A 19,173-nucleotide genomic window follows, 5' to 3' on the forward strand; every position below is an offset into this window, starting at 1 on the left:
CCCAGTTCAATTTTCTTAATGATCTAATAAATAACTCATTTTTGTGACTCTTACCTTTCCCCCAACCAAAGGCAAAATGTGCATCTTTCCTGTTTGACAGTCCTTTACTGAGGAAACAATAAGGCAGGTACCACAGAGAACAACTAGGCGTTCAGCCCACTTATGCAGCTGAGTCTTTCCTTTGCGTACATTATAGATGCCAGACAGTAGGATTCGATCCAGATGATCCATCTGGCATGGTTTTTCTGAAAAGAAAACAGTACTTCAGAATCTACTGTTTAAAGTAGCATAGAACTGGAAGGGAAAAGGAGAGTATTATGTGCCAGCATTCAGCAATCTTATTTATAGATATAAGTAACCAAGCAATATGGATTTTACAAAGTAAGATCTCAGTCCCAAAATAACACTCCTCACTCACATAGTGGAAATACTTGTAACTTTTGATGTACAGATTAACACTTCACTTCAGATGTAACTGTTAACCCTTCTTCATATAGCCATTTCTCACAAACATGCAGAGAAAAGCAGTATGGCAGAGAGGTTAAGATCATGGACTTTGGAGTCAGACACAACTGAATTTGAATCCCAGTTCTGACAGTTACTTTGTCTTACTGATTGTCCTTTCTTTTTTATTTTATTTTTTGCCAGCCCTGGGGCTTGAATTCAACCTGGGCCCTGTCCCTGAGCTTCTTTTGTTTTGTACAAGGCCAGTACTCTACCACAGGGGCCACAGTGCCACTTTCGGCTTTTTCTGTTTAGGTGATAATGAGGAATCGAACCCAGGGCTTCATGCATGCTAGGCAAGCACCCTACCACTAAGCCACATTCCAAGTTCCGATTTTCCTTTCTTTACTTACAAAATTTGCATTCCATCACTGCATCGTGATTCACAGTTTGGGTTTGATATATATATATTTTATTTTATTTTATTTTATTTTTTGGTCTGTCTTGGGGCTTCAACTCAGGGCCTGAGTGCTGTCCCTGAGCTCTTTTGTGGAAGGCTAGCATGCTAGCACTTTGAGCCACAGTGCCTCTTCCAGTTTTCTGGTGGTTAACTGGGGAGATAAGAGTCATATGGACTTTCCTGCCCAAGCTTGCTTTGAACTGTGATCCTCAGATCTCAGCCTGCTGAATAGCTAGGATTACAGGTATGAGCCACTAGTGCCTGGCAGTTTGAAGATTATTAACTCCCTACCTTCATGGAGTTCTTTGAAAAATAATAGTGCAATAGTAAGCACAGTTTTACATACAAAGTATGGAATCAATGACAGCCACTAATGCTATCTGTCTACTTCAGAAAGAAGACAGTGAAGACTATGGAAGTTCTCTCACTCTGTATACCATTCTCTAACTCCATCCTTCATGAGGATTATGGATGATATTTGAATGAAGTGCTCCCATCACAGTAAGGGGAAGGCGACACATGTGTATACAAGCTTCTCTTTCTTCAAGCACTCTCCCTATCATCAGACATCATCATATGACTGAGATACAGTCAAAAAGACATTGAGACAGATAGATACAATTCTAAACAGACAAGTACCATTCACAGAAATGAGAGGAGCAAAAAGCAAACAGTAAACAGAGTTGGAAAACCAGGGTGCAAGGGTGCACTGTACGCATTCCCACACAATTGACAGTGTAACATCCACATCACTTTGCCAACTTAACTAGGTGTTTCCCTCATGCAGTATATGGAAATGACTGAGGCTACTTCAAAAGCCTCAGAATTATATTACTCAATAAAGTCCTGTATGTCAATACGAGACTTATTAGATGCCATTTCTCCTCATATAGTAAGCAACCCTTCTAACTTATATTCTAAATTCCACCTTCCTTAGGGTGGTTGGTTCTACCAGATCTATATTTCTGAAGCTCCAGTTTTACAGTACAGGTAGTTTACAGCTACCTGATGGACATGTCCAAATGGGTATTCACCACCACTTAAAATTAAGCTGTCATGTGCTGGGAGTGGTTTAGCAGTAGAGTGCTTGCCTAGCATGCACGAAGCTCTGGGTTTGAATCCTCAGAACCACATCAACAGAAAAAGCCATATGGCGCTATGGTTTAAGTGGTAGAGTGCTAGCCTTGAGCTAAAAGAAGCCAGGGACAGTACTCAGGCCCTGAGTTCAAGCCCCAGGATTGGCAAAAAAAAAAAAAAAAATTAAGCTGTCATCATCCCTACAAAACAACTCCTTTTTACATCTCCTGAAGTCACTCAGTCTGACAATCAGAGTTGGTTGCTACTCTTGGGTTCTCTTCCTCCATTTCCTGTTTCTGACAACCATTAATTCACTGATCATTCTTTTGGAGAGTCTCTTACAAAAAAAATTGTTTCCTATTCCCTAATTCAGATCCCTTTTAATTCAAACCTGCATTATCTACCTTGCTACCAGATTCATCCTCCTCTGGCTCACTTAGATCTCACCATCATGAGCCAAAGATGCCAAAACTGGTAGCACACTCATGGCCCCAGGCAATAACCAAGGAGTATATGGCTCATTACTAAGCTATTTACTTCTAAGAGAATATTTAAAAAATATTTTGCCTCTGTCTGGATTCAGAATTCGAGCAAGATGAGAGGGAAACATACTTTTTTGAGATGGTTTTTAATGTGTTCGCACATTTTCTGATACTCCTCCCTTGAAAGGTTAAGAGTCTAGTTCCCATTCCTCTCTCTACAGTGTTGACTTGTCATAAAAGAGAAATTACCATTACTGAGATATCCATGGGGAAGGAGGGGGCTTCCAATTACTGAGGATAGCTAGCTGCCATACAGCCCTATGGAGATGTATACCTAATGAAGTACAGAGCACCAGCCTTGACTAAAAAAGCTCAGGGACAGCACCCAGACCCCAAGTTCAAGCACCAGGACTAGCACTAAATAAACTAAATAATTTAGGAAATTAGAACAGGGAATCTTAACACATAGTTATGCCTACATTAATATTTTAATTCTTTAGTAAGTAGATCTTATTAATTTAAAACTGCAAGAGGTCAAGTGGTACTATCAACTTACTATGTCTATGACATTATCACACTTCAAAAAGTTGACCAAGCCAGATGCTAGTGGCTCACACCTGTAATCCTAGCTACTCAGGAGGCTGAGATCTGAAGATCATGGTTCAAAGCTAGCCCAAATATAGCAGGGGCAGAAAAGTCCCTGTGAGTCTCTTATCTCCAATAAACTACTCAAAAGAGCCAGAAATGGTGCTGTGGCTCAAGTGGTAGAATGACAGCCTTGAGCTCAAAGAGGCTCAGGGACAGTGCCCAGGCCCTGAGTACAAGCCCCAGGATGATAAAAAGAAAAAAAAAAAAATATTGAAGGGCTTAGGACAGAGTTCAACTGGTAAAGCACCTGCCTAGAAACAGCACAAGGCCGAGTTTAAAACCCAGAACTTCAAGGAAAAAAACCTGAGGGTAGATGAAAACATAAACAACCAACTTAAAAGTAGTGAAGACATTCACAAAACCATTCATAAATGCTTACCACCATAAAACCGAATCATACAGCTGAGGTCAGGATTTGTAGCCTCCTCTTGTATGCGCACAGGATCATCAAATCCCAGCCTAGATAAGTAGTCATAAACAATCTGAAGAGGTTGCTCGGTAGGTTCCAGTTTTCTGCTTCCACAATTCAAAAAAAAAAAAAAATAGTAAGTAAAAAATAAAACTACTATTTTTAATTTTATATATCTTTCAATAAATATACTTAGTTTTTATTTCAAAATAAAGATCTTCTCTAGTAGCATATGAGACAACTACCAAACAAGTCATTTTCAAACTTTGAGATCTCAAGGTCTCTTTATATTCTTTGACGTCCCCGAAGTTTGTTTACATGGGTTATATATATATATTGATATTTACTAAAATGAGAATTTTAGCAAAATTGAGGGTTTTCAAGTACTTATTCACATTAAATGACAATAATATGCTCATTGTGTGTTAATGTAACATTTTAAAAATATGTTTTCAAAAACACCAGTGGCACCAGTGGCTCACAAATGTAATCCTACCTATTCAGGAAGCTAAGACATGAGGATTGTGGTTCAAAGCCAGCCCTTGCAGACAAATCTGAGAGACTCTTATCTCCAACTAATCAGCAAAAAGCTTGAAGTGGGGGTATGGCTCAAGTGGCAGAGCACCAAAAAGCTAAGCAAGAGTGTGAGGCCCTGAATTCAAGCACCAGTGTTAGCACAGGAAAAGAAAAATTAAGAGTGGCATTGTCTTACATTGTGTATATTTCTCAAGAGCTGGTTTAATGGAAAACAGTTGGATTCTGAAATCTTCTTTTGTGAAGCTCCACTGCATACATAAGGGGTTGCAAATGAAGAAAATACCTAACTATAAAATAATTTGGACCTCACACATACCTTAAAAGAATCTCAGAGATCCCTCAAGAGTCCTTTGAAAACCTGCTGTCCGAACTAAAAGGGAGGAGAATTAAAGTCTGAGGCCAGTCCTCGGCCCAAACACAAGACCCTACCTAAAAAATAACTGAAGCAAAAAAAAGGGTAGGGATATGACTCAAGTGGTAGAGTGCCTGTCTAGAAAGGGCTAGGCACAGAGTTCAAAACCCCAGCACCCACACACACTCAAAACAAAAGTACTCACAGGGAACTAGATGACTGTCACAGATATTTTGTATACGTCTCCTATAAAAGTCAAATTTGGCCACTGCCTACTATAATCTTATTTTAATTTTTTTCATTTTATTATTAAGATACTGTGCAGAGGGATTACCACTTCATAAGTCAGGAAATGAGTACATTTCATTTGGGGCAATGTCTCATTATAATCTTTTAAAACTTAAGTCTGAGTCCGACTATTCTGGGAGACAGAATTTAATGTATTTAAATAATATAATTCCATGTAACAATCGCATATTCATAATTACGCTTTCAAATAAATTCTCACTCAAATTACCTATTTCTCTCTAGAAAAATGAGAAAATGTCAACCTAATTCTGACATATGTTACATGACAAGTTTTTGTAGATTTCATAAACCTTTACATAGTCTCACTTAAAAAAAAAAAAAGAAGTTTCCCTAAAGCTAAAAACTATTATATCTGCTTTCATTGATTTAGCATAAATAAGTAAACAAGTAATATTTTTAAAAGTACAAAACAAGTAAAATGAGAAATTAATTCCATTAATCACAAAACTCAGGGAGATAGTTGTGAGGAGGTGGAAATGCTACAATATGCTTTTTATTCAATTTTTTGCTGTAAATTTCCAAAAGCTTTTAGCTACTTGTTAAATCTCTCACATACCAGAGAAATTATCTTATATATAGATGGAGATGAGTGACAGTGGCAACTAAACATAATGCTCAACATGTGAACTTCTTTAAACAAGAGGACTTCTGTGTACATGTGAGTCTGCATTACATGCATGACAATTTCACCCAGCCACAGCAGATTATGGCTCTTATCCAACAGTCGCATTTTCCTGCACTTGTTATTCTAAATAGCAATCATAGTTAAGAGGACAGTAAATTGCATTCCAAAATATCACAAAAAGTGGAGCCGTAGCTCGAAGTGGTAGAGCACTAGCCTTGAGGAGAAAAGCTCAGGGACAGTGCCTAGGCCCTGAGTTCAAGCCCCACAACCGACCAAAAAAAAAGGAGGGAATACCAAAATATCACAAGAGTTCTAGTTAGGGGTTCAGAATACCACTCAGTGGCAGAACATTTGCCTAGCATGTACAAGGCCTTGGGCTCAATCCTACACACACTTAGAGTCAATCAATCAATTAATCAATCATAGTTCTTTCTATTCAGGCATGGTGGTGTATTCTTTATCACCTCAGCACTTGAGAGGTACAGACTAAAGATCACCAGTTTCAGGTCAGCCTGGAGTACACAGCAAGACTGTTTGAAAAACAAATACAAGAAAACAAAATAGACTAGTACTTGACAGTAATAGTTCTAGAAGCATACCCTATTAAAATTCAACACAAGAAATATTGAAGCAAAGAGCCTAACAAAGCACAGAACCATTCTCTATATCAAATTTAGATTAAAACTGAATTCCTGGACACCTATAAAGATAAAATCTGTAAATGTTAAAATCAGCAATATAGAGACTAATGAAAATACAAACAATTAAGGATAGATCATACCTCATACTATGCTGAAGATATATAAGGTATTACAAAACCATGTGTATTTTGCAATAAGAAAAATGAGGTTCAGAGCTAAGAATGTGGCTTAGTGGTAGAGTGCTTGCCTAGCATGCACAAAGCCCTGGATTCCATTCCTCAGTACCACATAAACAGAAAAAAACTGGAAGTGGCGCTGTGGTTCAAATGGTAAAGTGCTACCCTGAGCAAAAGAAGCTCAGGCACAGTGCCCTGGCCCTGAGTTCAAGCCCCAGGACTGGCCAAAAAAAAAAAAATGAGGTTCAAAAAGTCTCACAAGTAGTACCCAATGACAGTATTTAAACTGGTGTTTGTTTGATTACAAAGTCAATCTTTCAGGCGAACAACATTAATTTTTTATTGCTAATTTATTCAGAAGAGAGCTCAGACCATTCTACATATCTATTACTGATACCATGGAACCTAAAAGGTCATGCTTTTAAATTACTGTATTCCATCACATATAATACACCATCATTCAAAAGAAACACTATTCATTTAGTTATGTGTCAGTGATGGGGCTTGAACTCAGGGCATGGGCACTGTCCCAGAGCTCTTTTGCTCAGGATTAGCACTTTACATGGTGGTTAATTGGTGGTAAGAGTGAAGTTTTCCTGCCTGGGCTGGCTTTGAATGACTATCCTCAGATCTCATCCTCCTGAATAGCTAGAATTACAAGCATGAGCCGCCAGCGCCTGGTAGAAACACTATTTTTTATGTGCTACCATTGTATAATAAAAAGTGTAACTGGCCTTTGTTCCTGTCTTCTGGGAAACAAAACTGTAAATGCTGAATAGAAGTATCTTTTTATTCAAAGACCCACCCCTGATTTATGCTAAGAGACAAGGTGATGTAGCATGAGACCTGGACACCAGAAAGACCAACCATCAGTAAGAACCTTGTGCCAGCCTAACTTGGGTGGGTGAAAAATGGGGACACACATGAGTTCAATCACATGGACAATAATTCAACCAGTCATGCCTTTATAATAGAATTCCAATTTAAATCTCTGTAGAAACTGGGTATTAGTGGCCCATGCCTATAATCCTCGCTACTCAGGAGGCTGAGATCTGAGGATCATGGTTTGAAGCCAGCCTGGGCAGGAAAGGCCATAAGACTCTTATCTCCAATAAAATATTCAGAAAAAGCTGGGAGTGGCATTGTGGCTCAAGTGGTGGAGTGCTATCCTTGAACATAGAGAGTCTCAGGGAGAAAACTCAGGTCCTGAGTTCAAGCCCAAGTACCACACACACACACACACACACACACACACACACACACACAATCAATCAATTCTGTAGAAGCTCAATGGAACTTCCTGGTTAGTGAACACTTGATTCAGTGTGGCTGGAGGGACATCATAGGGACAAAGGCAGGAAGCTCTGTACCCTCCTAGCCTTCATACCATGTTTCTCTTCAATTATCTCAGTCTGATTTATATTAAAATTATACACCTAAATCCTGTGCTTCCCTGAGCTCTGTTGAGTCTTTCCAATGAATATTTGGACCTGAAGGACTCATGGGAAGTTCCAAATTTGTAGCTAGTTGTTCAGAAGTACAGGTAGCTTAAAGACTCCAGAAGAGCTGCTATAGTCCAGTGTAAGGGTAGTCTTGGTGGGTACCATGCCCTTTAAGTTAAATCACCACTAACCCTGACAGTATCAAAAATGCATCACAGTAAGCCAGATGATACTGCAATAAGAAAAAAACACTGCCAATTAAATAACCTATCATTATCTGTATGATACATACTGAAAATGTGAAAAAATGGCTTCAAAACAAAAGATTTATTTATATTGCACCTTTATAATATGTAACATGGGTGTAAAGTTTCAAAATAGTATTGGAATACATAGCAAGAAATAAAGAAGAAATGCCTCTTCTCTTTGTCGTTAGAAATTAGTTCTGTATCTATCCATAAACATAACTTTTTATTCCATTTCAAAATATAGTAAACAGGATGGGACTGTAGATCAGTGTATGTATAGTGCTTGAATCTTAGGTTTGACCTTCAGCACTGAGAAACAAAACTTTTTTTTTTTTTTGGCCAGTCCTGGGCCTTGGACTCAGGGCCTAAGCACTGTCCCTGGCTTCTTCCGGCTCAAGGCTAGCACTCTGCCACTTGAGCCACAGCGCTGCTTCTGGCCGTTTTCTGTATATGTGGTGCTGGGGAATCGAACCTAGGGCCTTGTGTATCCGAGGCAGGCACTCTTGCCACTAGGCTATATCCCCAGCCCCATAAGAAACTTTTTTTTTGGCAGTACTGGGGTTTGAACTCAGCCTTGACTTCAGCTCTAACTCTTTTTTGTTGTTGTTGTTTTATTTTGTAATAGGGTCTTTGCTTTTGCCCAGGGCCAGTGTGGGACTATGATCCTCTTACTTGTGCCTCCTGCCTAACTGGGATCCCAGGCCCATACCATTATGTTCAGTTTAGTTGAGATGGAGTCATGATTATTATTCCAGCTGACCTCAAATCATGATCCTCTTGATCCCTGGCTCTAAAGTAGCTGGAATTAGAGCTATGCGCAGTGGCTAAAAACATTTTTTTAAATAATTTGTAAAAAGTCACCAAGCAAGTCAAGGACAGAAAGATTAGAACTCAGGAGCCCAAACCCACAAGTGCTATCTCTACAAGCATCCTATTTGTTCTCATCTTATCTTAAAAGATGGCTATCAAACACTCAGAAATCTTAGTCATTTTGATGACTAAGAATAATAGCAGATACATGACCATGAGTCAAAGGGCAATCCATTTTATTACATATGATCTTGTTACAACCTTTCAGACATAAGGCAATTATTACTCGAAGCTTCACTAGTCAGGCACGTGTCACTTCAACAACCCAACAGAAGAGCCAAGTAAAGTATGACATCATCCAAAAATGGGACAAGAACGTAACCCATAAAAAAGAATTACAGAACAACCTTCTTGATGAACATATATGCAAAAATTCTCAATAAAATACTTGCAAACCAAATTCAATAACATATGATTAGTAAGATAAACCATGATCTAGTTGGTTTCATCCAGGTATGCAAGGATGCTCAGCATATGTTAATCAATAAACATAATACTGCACATAAACAGCATTGAGGACAAAAATGCCATGAACATTTCAGATGAAGCAGAACCTTTCACAAAATTCAAGATCCTTTTATGACAAAAAATATGAAGTAACTAGGAACAGAAGGAATGTATCACAAAATAATAAAGGATATACAGGACAAATCTATAGCCAATATCATATTAAATGAGGAAAAACTGAAACCATTTCATTTCTAAACTCAGGAAAATACAAAGATGTCCACTCTCCCCACTTTAAAAAATGCAAAAGACGGCGATCGGCAGACAGGCTGCCAGGAGCGCAGAATTCATATAGGGGGAGACCCCACGGACACAAGGCAGGGTGCGGACCAAGACACACCGGCAGCGACGAGAAGTTCGGGTCCACACCGGGATTGGACAAGGGAACCCAGCGCGGCAGAAATCGGGAACCAGGGAAGCCACCACGACACTTAGCCAACCCCTGGAGGGCCAACGGCTGCGCGGGACACACACAAAGCAGCAAAAGTGAGTGCCCTCCCTCCCCCCTCCCCCACCCCTGAGGGAACAAAGAACCCACAAATCAGGTGGGGAAGCTCCCATCAGGTGCTGGGAAGTCAGTTTAGCAGGGGAAGGGTTCAGCAGCACCAACACCCCACAGGTTCCTGAACTGGCAGAACCGGCCCCGCCCCCTTCCCAACAGGGGCCGGGGGACGGCCCGCAGGGCAAGCCCCACCTGAGGCGCCTGGACCTCGCAGACTCTTACAACTAAAACCACAGGCGCTGGTGGGCAATACCAGCCCAGCAGGGTCACTTGAGCCTGATCACGTCCCCCCTCCTCGCAGCGGAGGTGAGGTCTGAAGGTGCCAAGCCACACCCGGACAGTCGATCCCACTGGGCCCCACACGTACCCCCCCCCCCAACGGACTCGTGGGAGGGCGCAAGCACAACCCAACAACCCAGGACTTGCTCTGGGAGGCATATCCCGCCGAAGTGCCTGTTGCACTGGACGCACAGCGCACAGGAGGGCGGGGCCCCCGGCGACAGCGCCCGCTCTGGTAGGCGTACCCTGCACTGGTGGGCGGGGACACAGCGACAGCACCTGCTGTCGTAGACACGTCTACACAGGAGGGAGGGAGGAGCTACAAACCAAACCTGAGAAGCCATCCAGATCTCCAGATGCGCAAATCACAAAGAAACATAACTCAGTTCATCAAAGGGCAAGCCAACTCGCCAGCTCCAAAAAGCAGCACGACTGAAGAGGAGATGGAGACTAAAAAAGCAAATGAGGCCATGTTAACAGGAATGATCGAAAGCGTCAGAAATGAAATCAGAAAACAATTCCAGGAATTTAGAGCGGAAATCTGGAAGGACACCCAGGAAGCCAAGAAAGAAATGGAAGCAAAACTGGATACAATGCAAACCTGCTTTAAAGAAATGGAAGCAAAAATGGATACAATGCAAGCTGCCTTTAAAGAAAATCTCCACATCCTAAGAATTGAAATGCATGAAAAAATAGATTTAAAATACAACCCTTTAAAGGAAGAAATCTCCACGATCAGAGCTGATATGACAACCATAAATAGCTCTCTGACATCCATAAACTCCGCAATTGAAACCATGACACAAAGAGTAGACCATATAGAATCCAGAATCTCTCGCCTGGACGATGAAGCAGCTGACAACAACCAGAAAATGACCACACTCCAAGAAAAGGTGAAGCTTCAGGGAAGACTAATCCAGGAACTAATGGACAAAGAAAAGAGATATAATCTGCGCATAATTGGAATAGAAGAAGGAGCCGAATACCAGAGCAGAGGGCTTAATCATGTTCTCAATAAAGTTATTGCAGAAAACTTCCCCAATCTCACAGGGGACCCCATCCAGGTAACCGAAGCCTATAGGACACCTGGCAGGCCAGACCCCAGGAAAGCCACCCCAAGGCACATAATATTCAAGACTACAGACCTCAAGATTAAAGAGCAAATTCTGAATTCAGCCAAAGCGAAGAAGGAAACTTTTTTCAATGGGAAGAGGATTCGAATAACATCCGACTTATCCACACAAACTTACCAAGCTCGAAGCGAGTGGAAGAACACCATCCAAGTACTCCAGAATAACAATTTACAACCTCGGATCAAATATCCAGCAAAATTGGAGTTCACATTCGAAGGGAGAACCAGATCTTTCCACACCAAAGAGGAGCTAAAGGAGTATGTGAATAAAAAACCAGCCCTACAGCGAATATTAAGAGGGGAACCCCACCCAACAGAGATCGTAAAAGACACACAGACAGAACCAGAAAGAAACTTCAATAGCCAAAGTCCAGCAGAAACACAAGCTCACTAAAGACAAGAAGAAAAAAAAAAAAAAAAAAGAAGAAAAAACAGCCCACCAAGAAAATGGAAGGAGAAAAAACACCCTTATCCTTGATCTCTCTAAATATAAATGGTTTAAACTCCCCAATAAAGAGGAGCAGACTGGCAGAATGGATTCGCAAACAAAAAGTTGACATCTGCTGTCTACAAGAGACCCACCTTACAGCAAGGGACAAAAACAGGCTTCGAGTGAAAGGATGGAGCAAGATCTACCAAGCAAATGCATCCACCAAAACGGCAGGTGTAGCCATCCTGATCTCAGACAAGCTTGACTTCTCTTTAAAGTCCACTCAAAAAGACAAAGAAGGACACTACATATTAATACAAGGAAAAATACAGAATCAAGAAATCACGGTGATAAATGTATACTCACCAAACAAAAGAGGCCCGACATATGTCAAGCAAATTCTCAAAGAATTACAGAGCAAGATAGACGCAAACACAATCATAGTGGGTGACTTTAATACTCCTCTCTCTCCAAGAGACAGATCCAACACCCAGAGGATTAGTAAGGGAGCTGAGGACCTAAATAACACCATTTCCCAAATGGATCTAACAGACCTATATAGAACCTTTCACCCCACAGAGACCCAATACACCTTCTTTTCAGCAGCCCATGGATCATATTCCAAAATAGACCACGTCATAGCCCACACAAAGAACCTCAGCAAATACAAAAGTATTGACGTCATCCCATGTATTATATCTGATCACAGTGGATTAAAGGTAACCCTCAACAACAAAGGATACCACAGAGCCTATACACACTCTTGGAGGCTAAACCCCACGCTGCTATCCAACACTTGGGCCACAGATCAAATTAAAGATGAAATCAACGAATTCATAAGCCACAATGACAAAGAAAACACATCACAAAGAAACCTATGGGACACAGCTAAGGCAGTACTGAGGGGCAAGATCATTGCACTCAGCACCCACATTAAAAGAATGGAAGCAGAGCAGGTGAATACCCTCACGATGAAACTAAAACAACTGGAGAAACAAGAAATGACAGAATCTAAAACGACTAGGAGGGGAGAGATCACAAAGATTAAAGAAGAGATAAATCTGATTGAAAATAGAAAGACCATTCAACAAATAAATAAGACTAAAAGCTGGTTCTTTGAGAAAATAAACAAAATTGACAGACCCCTTGCAAGACTTACAAAAAAAAGAAGAGAAGAGACTCATATTCGTAAAATCAGGGACTCCACAGGAAAAATTACAACAAGTACACACGATATTCAAACAATCATAAGGAGCTATTTCCAAAACCTCTACTCAGCAAAAAACAATAATTCTACAGAAATGGATCAATTCTTAGAGAAGTACAAACTGCCCAAACTGAACCAAGAAGAAATAAATCAGCTAAATAAACCAATAACTTACGGTGAGATACAGGAGGTAATCAAGAACCTCCCTACTAAGAAAAGCCCAGGCCCAGATGGATTCACCAACGAATTCTACAAAACCTTTAGTGAGGAGCTAACTCCAATACTCCTCAAACTCTTCCGCGAAATAGAAATGGAGGGAGAAATCCCAAACTCATTTTATGAAGCTAATATCATACTAATTCCCAAACCAGGCAAAGACCCAACAAAAAAAGAGAACTACAGACCAATATCACTAATGAACACAGATGCAAAGCTCCTCAATAAAATATTAGCTAATAGGATCCAGAAAGTGATCAAGAATATCATACATCATGACCAAGTAGGCTTCATCCCTCAGTCACAAGGATGGTTCAACATCCGTAAATCAATCAACGTAATTCACCACATAAACAGAACTAAAATCAAGAATCACATTGTTATCTCAGTCGATGCCCAAAAAGCCTTTGACAAAATACAACATCCATACCTATTAAAAGCTTTGGAGAGAACAGGAATAGATGGAACATTCCTCAAAACAATAAAAGCCATATACAACAGACCAACTGCTAATATCATATTAAATGGAGAGAAACTTAAGTCATTCCCCCTAAAATCAGGAACAAGACAAGGATGCCCACTCTCCCCACTTCTGTTCAACATAGTGCTGGAATCCCTAGCCATAGCAATAAGGCAAGAGGAGGACATCAAAGGGATCCACATCGGCAAGGAAGAAATCAAGTTATCCCTATTCGCAGACGACATGATCCTGTATCTGAAGGACCCAAAAACCTCAGTACCCAAACTCCTACACCTAATAAACCAATTTGGCAAAGTAGCAGGATACAAAATCAACCCACAAAAGTCAGCAGCTTTTCTGTACACCAGCAATAGACAAACAGAAAAGGAAATTATGGAAACAATTCCATTTACAGTAGCCAAAAAAAGAATAAAGTACCTAGGGATCAACTTAACCAAGGACGTGACGGACCTATTCAATGAAAACTACAAAAATCTAATAAGGGAAATCAAAGAAGACACAAGGAGATGGAAAGACCTCCCATGCTCATGGGTAGGCAGAATCAATATAGTGAAAATGGCCATATTGCCCAAATTGTTATACAAATTCAATGCAATACCTATCAAAATCCCAGCCACATTCTTCACTGAAATAGAGAAACCAATCCATAAATTCATATGGAACAGCAAAAAACCTAGAATAGCCAAAGCAAGTCTAGGCAAAAAAAGCAATGCAGGAGGTATCACAATACCTGACTTCAAGATCTACTACAAGGCCATCATAACAAAAACAGCATGGTATTGGTATAAAAACAGATCAGAAGACCAATGGATTAGAACTGAAGACCCAGAAATAAAACCGCACTCTTACAGCCAACTGATATTCGACAAAGGAGCTAAAGATATACAATGGAATAAACATAGCCTCTTCAACTACTGGTGCTGGGAGAACTGGGCAGCCATATGCAGAAAACTCAAAGTAGACCCAAGCCTATCACCATGCACCAAGATCAACTCAAAATGGATCAAGGACCTCAACATCAGACCTGAATCCTTGAAACTACTGAAGGACAGAGTAGGAAAGACACTAGAACTTATAGGCACAGGAAGGAACTTCCTGAATAGAGTCCCAGGGGCACAACAAATAGGAGAAAGACTCGACAAATGGGACTACTACAAATTAAAAAGTTTCTGCACAGCTAAGGACATAGCCACCAAAATAGAAAGACAGCCAACGATATGGGAAAGGATATTTACCAGCACAGCAACAGACAAAGGCCTGATATCGGTCATCTACAGAGAACTCAAAAAACTAAGCCCCTCCAAGCCCAATAAACCTATTAGGAAATGGGCAAAAGAGCTAAAGAGAGACTTCACAAGAGAAGATATAAAAATGGCAAAGAAACATATGAGGAAATGCTCAACATCCCTGCTAGTAAAGGAAATGCAAATAAAAACAACCCTGAGATACCACCTCACCCCAGTTAGAATGGCCTATACTCTGAACTCAGGAAACAACAAATGCTGGAGGGGCTGTGGGGAAAGAGGAACCCTTCTCCATTGTTGGTGGGAGTGCAAATTAGTACAACCACTTTGGAGAACAGTATGGAGGTTTCTCAAAAAGCTCAATATAGACCTACCCTATGACCCAGCCATACCACTCCTAGGCATCTATCCTAAACAGCAAAATCCAAGATATCAAAAAGGCATTTGTACTACCATGTTTATCGCGGCACAATTCACAATAGCTAAAATATGGAAACAACCCAGATGCCCCTCCACAGACGAATGGATCCAAAAAATATGGTACTTATACACAATGGAATACTACATAGCGATTAGGAATGGTGAAATATTGTTATTTGCAGGGAAATGGTCAGAACTCGAACAAATAATGTTGAGTGAGACAAGCCTAGAACACAGAAAACAAAGGGGCATGATCTCCCTGATATATGACTGTTAACAAAGGGAGACGGAGAGACAGTAGAGACCAAGTCTGTGAATACTGTATATGTTCTTGATACATTGTATATTGCATATATGTCAACCTGACCTAGACAAGGGATAGAAAAACAGGTTGTAAGATATCATAAGAAATGTACACACTGCCCTACTATGTAACTGCACCCTCACCCTCTTTGCACATCACCTTGTAAAAAAATTTATGTCCAATTAATAAAAAAAAAAAAGCTCATAAAAAAAAAATGCAAAAGAATTCCTAGTCAAAGCAAAAAAGAAGTGAAAGGGGTTCGAATAAAGAGGAAAGAAGTAAAATTAATCCTACTTATGGATGACATGACACTATACTTTAAAAATCCTAAATATACCATCAAACACTTTTGCCAATATACTAGAACACAAAATCAACATTCAAACTCATAGCTCTTTTATAGCCCAACAATGAACAGACTGAGAAAAAAAATCAGGAAAACAATTTTAAAAAGTAAATATCTAGGTATAATTTAATCACAAGGTTAGAAAGACCTCTACAATGACTATAAAACAGCAAAGAAAGAAATTAAGATCACATCAGAAGATGGAAAGACAGCTCGTGTTCCTGGATTGACAGAATTAATATCATGAAAATGGCCATACTACTGAAAAGAATCTAATAATTCAATGCAATATGTATCAAAACCCCCATGTCATTCTTCACAGAAAAAGACAAATCAATTAAAAGATGCATATGGAAACATAAAAGGCTCCATATAGCAAAAGTAATCCTGACCAAAAAGTGCAATGTTAGAGGTATCACAATGTTGGACTTCAATTACACTACAGCGCCACCATAACAAAAACAATCTGATATGGACACAAAAAATAGATATAAAGGATGGCAATATGGCCTACTGGCAAGAGTGCCTGCCTCGTATACAGGAAGCCCTGGGTTCAATTCCTCAGCACCACATATATAGAAAATGGCCAGAAATGGCGCTGTGGCTCAAGTGGCAGAGTGCTAGCCTTGAGCCAAAAAAAAGAAGCCAGGGACAGTGCTCAGGCCCTGAGTTCAAGGCCCAGGACTGGCAAAAAAAAAAAAAAAAGATATAAAGGATCTGGGAATATGGCCTACTTGTAGAATGCTTGCTTGCCTTGCATACATGAAGCCCTGGGTTCAATTCCTCAACACCATACATATAGAAAAAGGCAGAAGTGGTGCTGTGGCTCAAGTAGTAGAGTGCTAGCCTTGAGTAAAAAGATGCCAGGGACAGTGCTCAAGCCCTGAGTTTAAGCCCCAGGACTGGCAAAAAAAAAAAAAAAAAAAGATGTAAAGACCAATAGGACAGAATGCAAGACCAAGAAATACAATCAATCACAGTTGCTACCATCTAATTTTTGACTAAAAACATACTAGAGAAAAGTAGGAGGATATAAAATTTAATTTAAAAAAAAGCCCAGGGGCTGGGGATATAGCCTAGTGGCAAGAGTGCCTGCCTCGGATACACGAGGCCCTAGGTTCGATTCCCCAGCACCACATATACAGAAAAAACGGCCAGAAGCGGCGCTGTGGCTCAAGTGGCAGAGTGCTAGCCTTGAGCGGGAAGAAGCCAGGGACAGTGCTCAGGCCCTGAGTCCAAGGCCCAGGACTGGCCAAAAAAAAAAAAAAGCCCAAATATGTAATTATTAAGTGTTATATGTGAAAGATCTGGAGAAAAGAAAATCTTGCAAGGATGGGATCTGGTGTCATGATGTTCAAACACTTCCTAGTTTTAACTCTTAATCTAAGATGCTGAACCCCCTTAACCTCATTTTTCACATCTATAAAATAGAGGTAGTTTACCTTACAAGATCATTGACATTTGAATATTATTTCTTTTTATGCTTTTTTCATTCCAAAATTTCCTCAATGAACACATTACACTTCCAGTAATCAGCAAAAAAGTTTCTCAAAATGATAATGCCTTATAAGGCCAACTATCTTATAAAAAGCTATTCTAAAGAAAGTACTTACTCCTCTGATTAGATAACTGAAGGCTGAACTTAAGCAATTAACAGCTGAGCAAAAGAGCTAAAGAAGATATGGAAATAGGCATAAGTAAGCAGTAAAACTGAGTAAGAAGGTAGCTGTGCCAGCTCCTTTGCTGCAGAGCCTTTACTCCCAAGGAAGGGAAAAGTTCAATATCTACTTTGAATGTTAGGCATTCCAACTGCCTGGTAGTACCTGCCTGACCTTGGGTAGGTTTCTGGACCTCTACCAAAGTCTGTCCTCCTTATCTGAAGGAATGAGGCTATCTCCCCCGTAGTTCCAGTAGAGGTTTAAAGATGAAAATGTACATAAAGCACTAAGCACACTGGCTAGCAGGAGCTAGCACTCATCTTAGCTGGGATCTATCACCATCATCCTTAGTTATGTAGTTACAGAAGTTCCTGAGCTCCTAACTCCAACAATTAAAATATACACATTCTGGCAAACCACAGTTTGATGGCATTCCCATTATTTTCTAGTCAATTATGTCTTCAAAGAGCTATTTCATTATAAATTATCAAGGATACAGGGCTAAAAAGAAACAGCCTTGGGGCTGGGAATATGGCCTAATGGTAAAGTGCTTGCCTCATATACATGAAGCCCTGGGTTCAATTCCTCAGCATCACATGTATAGAAAAAGCTGGAAGTGGCACTGTGGCTCAAGTGGTAGAGCACTAGCCTTGAGCAAAAAGAAGCCAGGGACAGTGCTCAGGCCCTGAGTTCAGCCCCAGGACTGGCAAAACAAAAAGAAAGAAAGAAAGAAAGAAAGAGCCTTTCCACTTTTAGTGCAGATTAGATTCTCATGATAAACTATTTCACATCTGGATTTTTAGCTAATTGTACAAGTAGTAAGAGCACAACAGTTCCAGGGGGAGTTTCACCAGCATGTCTAATATCTTTGTACATGCACACATTGGTAAACAAATGAGTAAGTCATGTGTTTAAATGAATACAATCAATCATTACCAGCTATAATCTAGGTCAAGGCTTTCCACCTGGTAAAATTAGATCAGAATCAGTGTTAAGATTTAGAAAAGCCTAAGGATCACTCAGTCTGATCCTTTTATTGAACAAATGGATTTAGGAAATGTAGAGAACATGGAAAACATTCAAATGCTAATCTACTTTTTTTAGGATTTAGTCCAAACTGAGGAAATCTCAGTTTACACCTTTAAAATTACATCAATTTTCAGCTCAGCAAAAGGTGTTACTATTATTACCACACTTTCAAGGTGTGAGAGCTTCACTTCTCACTTAACAGTATTGAAGCTACAGCTTTAAATTGTTTCAAGATATTTCTTCATTATAGTAAACAGATAGGACAAAACATGATGGTCAGCCATTTAAAAAGCTCTTATTTGGCACCTAATTCAAATAGCCAAATATGTATTTTATTTATTTGTTTGTTTGTTTATTTATTTTTTGGTACCAGTTCTGGGGCTTGAACTCAGAGTCCGGGAGCTGTCTTTGAGCTTTTGTGCTCAAGGCTATCACTCTATCACTTGAGCCACAGCACCACTTCTGGCTGTTTGGTGGTTAATTGGAGATAAGGATCTCACGGGCTTTCCTACCTAAGCTGGCTTTGAACAATGATCCTCAGATCTCCTGAGCAGATGCATTTCAGGAGTAAATTTTTCCTGGATATAAATTTGTCATGTATAGCCTTTTATTTGTTGTGATACATTCCTATTGTTCCCAGTTACTTCAGATCTTTTATCATAAAAGGGTCCTGAATTTTAAACTTGAATCATAAGTTC

The 19,173-nt window shown here is 39.9% G+C and overlaps 1 protein-coding gene across 2 annotated transcripts in view; it reads right to left on the reverse strand.

Annotated features, from left to right (window-relative positions):
* Nucleotides 1-19,173, reverse strand: part of Phlpp2 (PH domain and leucine rich repeat protein phosphatase 2) — a 63,911-nt gene that overhangs the window by 33,336 nt on the left and 11,402 nt on the right. The window contains exons 3-4 of one of the 2 annotated variants that reach the window (XM_048355172.1): nucleotides 3,491-3,624; nucleotides 55-245 (exon numbers count right to left, since the gene is read on the reverse strand). In XM_048355172.1, coding sequence (XP_048211129.1) covers nucleotides 55-245; nucleotides 3,491-3,624 — 325 coding nt within the window. Of the gene's footprint in view, nucleotides 1-54; nucleotides 246-3,490; nucleotides 3,628-19,173 lie in introns of both variants that reach the window. The other variant, XM_048355171.1, reaches the window with a different exon arrangement.

The sequence above is a fragment of the Perognathus longimembris genome, chromosome 10 (assembly GCF_023159225.1).
Source record: "Perognathus longimembris pacificus isolate PPM17 chromosome 10, ASM2315922v1, whole genome shotgun sequence".
Taxonomy (NCBI): Eukaryota; Metazoa; Chordata; class Mammalia; order Rodentia; family Heteromyidae; genus Perognathus; species Perognathus longimembris.